The 8255-nt window shown below is 38.4% G+C and overlaps 1 protein-coding gene and 1 long non-coding RNA gene across 4 annotated transcripts in view; one reads left to right on the top strand and one right to left on the bottom strand.

Annotated features, from left to right (window-relative positions):
* The window catches only part of LOC124249089 (uncharacterized), a 58616-nt gene extending 55620 nt beyond the window's left edge, over nucleotides 1–2996 (bottom strand). For all 3 annotated transcript variants that reach the window (XR_006891251.1, XR_006891263.1, XR_006891262.1), the window contains exon 1: nucleotides 44–2996. This is a non-coding gene — a long non-coding RNA (uncharacterized LOC124249089). The remainder of the gene's footprint in view (nucleotides 1–43) is intronic.
* LOC124249088 (cytochrome c oxidase assembly protein COX20, mitochondrial) overlaps nucleotides 1–7398 on the top strand; it is an 8005-nt gene extending 607 nt beyond the window's left edge. Inside the window, exons 2-4 of the mRNA XM_046679883.1 lie at nucleotides 6166–6280; nucleotides 6394–6457; nucleotides 7161–7398. Of these exons, the coding sequence (XP_046535839.1) occupies nucleotides 6166–6280; nucleotides 6394–6457; nucleotides 7161–7299 (318 nt within the window). The 3' untranslated portion in view covers nucleotides 7300–7398. The remainder of the gene's footprint in view (nucleotides 1–6165; nucleotides 6281–6393; nucleotides 6458–7160) is intronic.
* Nucleotides 7399–8255: the final 857 nt, after the last annotated feature.

Raw genomic sequence — 8255 nt, 5'->3', positions numbered from 1 at the left:
CGGTGACATGCAACCCCTTGGCGTGTGACTGAAAGCCCCTCACCTAGCCCTCGCTGTCCGCCTGTCTGCCGGCTCGCCCTTGCCTCTGCGGCGTCCCGAAGCTGCACTAGCTTCCGGGCCCGGCCTCCCGACCCCGCGGCAGACCGAGCGGCGTCCGTCCCCGTCCCCGTCCCCGCGCAGCTCGGGCACAGCCGAATCACAGCATCTCTTATGCCGGGAGCTCATACGTTGTCTTGTCTTCCTCGGGCTCCTTAGGAGCAGGGAGCCCAGTTTTTATCTTTAGTGCCGAGAACGTAACAGATGTTCAGAAAAGAGAAAAAAATATTTTCAGTAGTAAGCTAGATTAACATTGGATCAATCATGAGTGTTTACTGAAGACCCACTGTGTGCCAGATTGCTCCTATAGTTTTTAGGATATACTCTGCTGAGTTTAGAAATTTTTCTCACTTCTTCAAAGTTCTTGCTTCTCTGGGGACTTTTCCATCTAAATTTGGCCAAGATAGCAGATCTTCAAATGGTTAATATGAACAAGTGTTGGATAAGGTATTTGCATATTTAATATCAAAACAAATTTTGTCAATTTATGCACCATTGGTGCCTTTTAATGTCTCATGTCGTATGTGGAATATGCTTAGTATAACAAAACATACCCTCGCTTGAAACTTACATATTTCGAGGAGCACCGTTAAGTACAAACGCAAAATTCCAGACTGTTTTGTGAGAACACTGGGATCTCGAATGGGGCTTTTTAATCTCTTTTGTATCTGATTGTTCATCTTTGATAGGAGATAACTGTTGTCATTTAAGGGGCCTAGGGTGGTTTAATCCATTAAGAATTAAAGAATTCAAGACAGAAAAGAACCACTATCTTATCAATTAAATTGGTCCATCATTAGCAAAACAAAATAATGTATTTGGTGAAATGAAGTACAGGTCACTAAAACTGAGGACTGCCAGTTTAGTGGGGCAAGGTTAAAAAAATGGCCTGTAAATAAATTGCTCTTGAAACACTAGTACCTATCAGGGCTCATGAAAGAGATTATAACAAAATTAATACAACACAAGCAATGATTAAATTAGCCCAGGGTATCTTAAAAAAATAAAAAATTAAAAAAAAGGAGGCCTGAAAGAATTTTTCAGTGATCCTTCCAGTACAATCCAGGGATTGTTTATGAGAATCAGTAAACCTGGGTAAGTTATCAAGTATACATGATAGAACTAGTCCTTAAACACTGTCTGCTCTCATTCTTTGCTCTTCAAGAAAACTTTAAAATATGAAACGTGTTACATGTGTACCAGGAAACGTGCCCCAGGTAAATTCTAAATTTATTAATTCACCCATTCAAAAAATATTTATAGAGTACCTACAAAGTATTAGACAGTAAACTAGGTGCTAAAGATATAGCTTTAATCAAAACAGGCAAATCCTTGTCCTTGTGAACATTCTGCTGGGGGAATCAAACAAAAAGGGAATAAGAATTTCATTTACTGAGCCAGCCACGCAAAGGTCCAGGAGAAAAGCATCGTGTGCTAAGCAATCCATCCAGCCTTGTTAGAGGAATGGCCAGTGCGCCCAGACTAGGAGACCAGAGAACAAGTGGGATACGGAACAAGGGTAGGTGCAGTTCAGGTAGGACCTGCACAGCACGAGTGAGGAGTTTCGTGTGTCAGATATCTGAGCCTCACTGAAGGTCGTGGAAGGCTCAAAACTGAGAATGTCATCTGAGTGATACTATGGCAGGTGACGGCAGCTTGGTAGTAGCAGCAGTGAACGTGAGAAGTGGTTTGGTTCAGGATGTATTTGGTTCAGGTGTATCCTTCGAGACTTGCTGATACTTTGGACACGGGTTTGAAGAACAAAGGGAATCAAGGATGACTCTGAGGTTTTTGGTCTGAAACTTGGATGAGTAGGGATGCCTTTGAAAATAATTCTGATTTGGAAATATTAAGTACAAGGTGTTTATTTGACACATAAGAAGAGGTGTCAGTAAGCAGCTCTCTCCCAAAAGCTTGGGAGATCAGAGTTTGATTTATAAACTTGGGAAGTCATCATCATATAAATGACATTTAATTGAAAGCCTTCAGACACCTAGGAAGAGACTAGATTTCAGGCGTGGGGGACACTTCAACTTTTAGGGGTCATCAGAGGGGACAGCAACAAAGCTGCCAGGAATGGCCACTGAGATAGAAAACCAGGAGACACCATCATATTTGAAGACAAGAAAATGTTTAAAGAACAAATGATTATCGGCCACACGTGCTGATGTAGAGTACAGTGGATTTTGCAAAATGGATGTCTTTTACGTGCTGATGTAGAGTACAGTGGATTTTGCAAAATGGATGTCTTTTACAAGGGTGCTGTTTGAGTGGGGTGTAGCGGATAAATGCCTCATTGATGTGAGTTAAAGAGAGGACAGGAGATTTTTAAGTGGGGCAGCGCACATGAGTAATTTTAGTTTTGCGGTGAAAGGGAGCAGAAAAATGGGATGGTAGCTTAGCGGGGGAAGGGGTGTCGAGATTTGTATGTTCCTTGGCTGGAGACTATGGGTAGAGAGGAAAAAACGATGCAAATGAAAGAAGGGGTAACTATAGGAGCAAAATCCTTGAGTAGTCAAGAGAGCAATCAACTGCAGTTGGGACTAGTTTTAAATACGAACAGGGCCAGTTCGTCTTTTGCAACGAGAGGAATATGGGCACTGGTGCAGATATGTTTGGCAGTGGGAAATGAGGTGGCTCTTATTCGATCTGATTTCCTCTAAGTTACTAAGTTGGCATTCTAGCTTAGAAATCTCTTCTGAGCTTCCCTTAGTTCTGTCAAGGTGAGCTGGTGAAACTGCTTTTCTAAATCGAAGCTTAAAAATAGTCTACAAAAGGGGGCCGGCCCAGTGGCGCAGCAGTTAAGTTGGCACGTTCTGCTTCTCGGCGGCCCGGGGTTCACCGGTTCGGACATGGCACCACTTGGCACGCCATGCTGTGGAAGGCGTCCCACATATAAAGTAGAGGAAGATGGGCACCGACGTTAGCTCAGGGCCAGGCTTCCTCAGCAAAAAGAGGAGGATTGGCAGTAGTTAGCTCAGGGCTGATCTTCCTCAAAAAAAAAAAAAAAAGTGTCACTCTAAAAGTTCCTTAGTTTATATTTCAGGCCTAATACTTGTTAATGGCAGAAGTTAAAAGTTAAGTTTGCAAACTACTAGGAAATAAAAGAAATGTTTACATGCTCGTACATGATAAATAGAACTACTTCAAAGGGACTTAAGGCTTGGACCCTTTGCTTCCTTTTCTGAGAATCTCAGTTCAGTTCACTTTCTACAAGTACTATATGCTGAAGACTGATTTCTTCATTTATAGTGTTCCAGATCTGCTCTTAAGTCACCAGTAATCAGTAGTCTAAGCTCCAGCTTTACGAGGAGGCTGAGAATTCTCTACTAGGAAAGTGAAAATTGTGGTCTTCAAATGTCTTTGTATAAGCTTTCCCACTTTTGATGCAAATCGCAGATGTACTGTCACGTCCTCTTACTCTCTAGATGTGAGACCTTTGGAAAATGACTTCTACCTGAGTGAGCCCTGGTTTTTTCATGTATAAAACCCCTAAAGGGTTACATGATGCCATGGAAATGACAGGCTTTGGGGGTCAGATTGACTTCCATCTCCACTCTGCCTGTACTTAAAAGACCCCCTGGGCCCATTTCATAGAGAATCTCAGAGGTTGTGGGAATTAAAAGTAAGAGATGTAAAGGGCCTGGCACCAATAGCCCCTGCCAGCCCTAAATGATGAGATTGTCTGAATAGAAGACTAATGTTGGTTTCTCAACCTTGGCACTGACATTAGACCAGTTTTGTTGGAGGTAGGGCTGGTATAGGTATCGTAGAACAATTACCAGCAGCATCCCTGGTCTCTATTCATGTTGGTTTCAGGAGGTACCATTTTAAATAGAGTATTTGTCTTTAAAAGGTAAGATTATCCCATTATTTGCATTTTTTTAATTTATACTTTTCCAAACAGTATCTAAAAGCAGTGTTTCCCAATCTGATTCATCAAGAAAAAAATTACAAAATTTCTAAAAAGATTCCAATGGCCTAGCCTAGATCTGAATCAGAATCTGAGGGTGGGATTTGAAAATCTCTAAAAAAAAAAAACTCAAAAAGAGTTACCTAGCTGACTGAAGCAGCACTATTTCAGGTACTTGGCAAGTATATTTTACTCTTGGTAAAAAATGGGGGTTGATAGCATTTTGTCCAAGTGAGCGAAAAAATGTCTGCAGATTCTAGTGTATCCTGGGGTCACACTATGGCTCCATTATGGGAGGGAATCCAAATGAAAAAGCCCAGAAGCCTTAAAGGAACTCGTGCTGTCTTTGGCAGAAGTGTGCAGTGCTTGGCATGCTGTGGCTAAGCCTTGATGGGTCCTTTTATTTTCTCTGCTTAGGATTTCTTTGCCCAAAGGTGAAAGCCATCCCAACATTCCACCCTGTGGCAGAAACTGCTGGTCTCACTTGCAGATTCTAAGACTTGATTAAAACTGGCACTAACCGCAGCGCCCACCCGCCCCCCAGCATCCTTCTTCCGGGGAAGTAGGCTGCTTTGGAGGTGGGGCAAGTACTTCTGGACTGGACCGTGGAGTCCAGCAGTCCTGTCTGTATAGCAGCTCACACTCTCCCCCCACACAGTTCCCTAGGCTCTTGAGCTGATAGGGTAAGAAACAAGTTTTTTCCTAAATGAAAATGAAAAGGCAGAAACAGAATCTCCCAACTCTTTGCATATGAAGATTTGTATTGAAGAGCTTTTATAATTAAAGTCCGCAACATTACTGAGCATCTGCTGTGTTAGGTATGTGGGGGGAGGGTAGCATGGTGAGACAAAAGAAAAAATGGAATAGAATAATGAGTATATAATTTTTGCTTTACTATGAACCAAGTCTTTTCTGGCAGAAGCTTGGGCCAAAGAAGCAAATACAGGAGAAAACACAATATTTTCGTGTTTCAACCTATAATCTGACTTGCCTTATCACTGTCCCCCATTCCCTCCTATTTTTTCCCTTCTATTACACCTTCTAGGCATCACCTTACCCTTTAGCCTCACACCATACTACCATTTAAAAAGTAAAACCTTTAAATGGACAAGTGGCTGCCTTTTAAAAGCTACATTACTGAAAACTTGCATTTATTCAAGTTTTAGAAAAACAGTACCCTACGTCTTCTAAGATTTTATTAACAATACTTTAGTGAAATGTAAGTGACTTTTTAAAAATGTCTGTCCTGCCCTCTCCAGACTCCTAATGTACAGCTAGTAGAGTGACAGACACTCAAGTTTAAACATACTAAGCTTACGGTAGGAGTATGTTTTTAATGAAGATCAAGTCCATAAATGCAATGAAGACTGGAAAAAGAATTTAAGAACTATTCATTTTAGCACTTGAAGGAACTTAAATTATCACCCGGCCCAACCCCTTCATTACAGATTGAGGGCCAGAGAGATAATAAAATATATATATCTCCTACAGGTTACAGAAATTAGAGGCAGAGGTGAGACAAAAATCCCTCTCTCTGGATATCCAGCTTTTTTTCATCACACCTAGATGTGGTTACCATATACTATCAAAGAACCAAATACAATCAAGTGCATGCAACTTCATTATTGAAAGCAAGGGGAAACAGACCAGAAAAGAGAGATTTGCCCACGTTTATCTTTACATGAAGTATTTATTATAAACACAACTGATGTTCAGCGAGTTAACACCAATAAAATCTGAAGTCATTGTTAAAGGAATTTAAAACAAAAAGCACTATACTAATATTATAAGCAAACAGAATAATTTTACTTTTCGCATTTATGCTTTCTAATTTCAGTAATAGCCAAACTTCCAAATTCATAGATATTTAAAGAGCTCATAAAATAATGTATGCTCTTATTCTGAAACCAGTCGATTAGCAAATTATGGCATAACACCATAATTTAATTTATCCTACTGCTTAGGGCTTTCTGGTCAAATTCTCAAGGTTTCCCAGGTAAAGATTCAGATTGTATACCAAAGGAGGATGATCAAAGACAACGTAAATGGATTCGTAGTTGTCACAAAGCACATTTATTCTAGTTGAATCTTTACTAAACCATCCTGAAATAAAATACTTCCTTGTTCAACCCAGGTTCTTTTTTATTTTATCCTAGCCCTTTAAACTCCTAGGAATTTTAGATGTCGAAAACATTCCCTGTGCACGGGATTCAATACTATATGGTTCATTAGGATCTGTTGTGGCTGGCCTTGGACATTTTTTGTTAACTAGTGAGTATCTGTTTTTATATACATTTCTCTGTGTGGTGAACCACTTTTTTATAGATTAATATATGTAATGTATAATTATAATTAATTATGGTGGTTATGCCTTTTTTTGACAGGTAGAATTAGAAAATCATGTGATGTTGGAGTAGGAGGATTTATCTTGGTGACTTTAGGATGCTGGTATGTGCAGTAAATATTCAAGAAGACCCACGATTGTAATAAGTTTTATTTAATTCCAAAGCATCAGCTCTTTTCAGACCAGTCTCCCATGGGAGATTCCCACCCTCAGTGAAGAATCTTGATTTTTATTGTTTAAAAAAGTACTTTTTAATGGAAATTTGTCTTACAAAATGATATTGCTGGAATGCCTTTTAAAATGTACATATATTTCATACCATTTATCACATGAACAGATGCATGACATTAGACATTCTATTAATGTTAAGTTATGGTTTATACTTCACTTAGGAAGGCCTCAATCTAGTGCTCATTTCTTCCCTGCTTATGGCATCACATCTGAAAATGCTACTTGAAGAATGTGTTAACAACTACTGGTACAACATAGATGAATCTCAAATATGTTTTCTTAATCAAAAAAAGCCAAACCAAAGAGTATATCCAAGTGGTTCCATTTATATGAGGTTCTACAACAAGTGAAACTAAGCTGATAGAAATCCTCATTTTATAGAAAATATACCTTAAAAATAATAAAACGAATGTGTTCATAGGTTATTTTTGACACCAAACCACCCAAAAATATAACTATTCTAATTTGGAGTGCTATTTTCAGTCTTGAGATAGTCACCTAAGCTTTTTAAATTTTGTTATAAATTTCAAATTAATTTCTATCTATTAATGACTTATTCATGTTCCTTTTTACAAGGTTTCATTGTAGGTATAATCATGCAAAGCTGAGAATCCAGGAAAGACTTGCCAGAGAAGGAATTAAAAATAAGATTTTATATGAAAGTACCCACCTTGATCCTGAAAGAAAACCAACCAATGGCAACAACAGCAACTGAGCAGAGTCTTGAGAACAAAGCTGAGGCCAACTATATATATAAACATTGTATGTACCATAAAGCTTTCAATGAAGTAAATAAAGTTATGTGTAAATGGTAGTCTTTTCTTTTTTTAGTTACGTGTAAATGGTAGTCTTTTTTCTTTTTTTAACACTTGTATGAATACTTACAAAGTTGTTCTGACCCTGTATCTACTGCCAGTACAGCATAGAGTGGACTTATCATACTTAATTTGTGATAAGGAATGCATGAATACAAATGACAGCATTTCAAGAAATAAAATCTCTCCCAGTTGGATTTTAAAACTTGCCTTAAAAACAACAAACAACTGTATTACTGTCCCCCGTTAAAAATTAGGGAATACCTCCTGGTTTCTAAAGCCAATACTATTCTAAGACAAAGTAATGGATTTTATCACTTCGCAAATTGGTGTGTTAAAAAATGTACCCACTGCTTGACACTATTCTTCCATTTCCTACAACAGGTAAGTCATCTTGCAAAAAATAAATGTCTTTAACTGCTCTAAATATTTTTTGGAAGTATACAGGGTTTTAATTTTATAAATAGAATTTAAATATGCACATGGCATGCATGAAAATATTTTCAGAACTTGTTTGGTGCAAAGGAAAAAGAAATGCAGGATTACACTCATATTATAAAGGTCTTATTTACATTAATGTAACAATTTAATCGGCTGCCAGAAAAACAGCAAACAAGGCACCCAACATCAAACTAAGTCCACAGAATTTATTCATTCAGGAAAATATTCTCCCTTTCCAAAGCAATGAAATTATTTTTGGTTTTAAAAAAACATTAACATTACTTTTCAAGAAAATCTTTTAAATATGACAAAGCACAAGCTGGAAGTCGTCTTGGTTAAGAAATGATAAATATGAAAAGAGACACCAGTGGACAGGATTATGGCATCATTATTGGTTCTGTTACTTAATATGGTG

Source organism: Equus quagga, chromosome 12 (assembly GCF_021613505.1).
Source record: "Equus quagga isolate Etosha38 chromosome 12, UCLA_HA_Equagga_1.0, whole genome shotgun sequence".
NCBI classification, from domain to species: domain Eukaryota; kingdom Metazoa; phylum Chordata; class Mammalia; order Perissodactyla; family Equidae; genus Equus; species Equus quagga.
The sequence above is the reverse complement of the archived record's forward strand: the minus strand, read 5'-3'. Positions and strand labels throughout refer to the sequence as shown.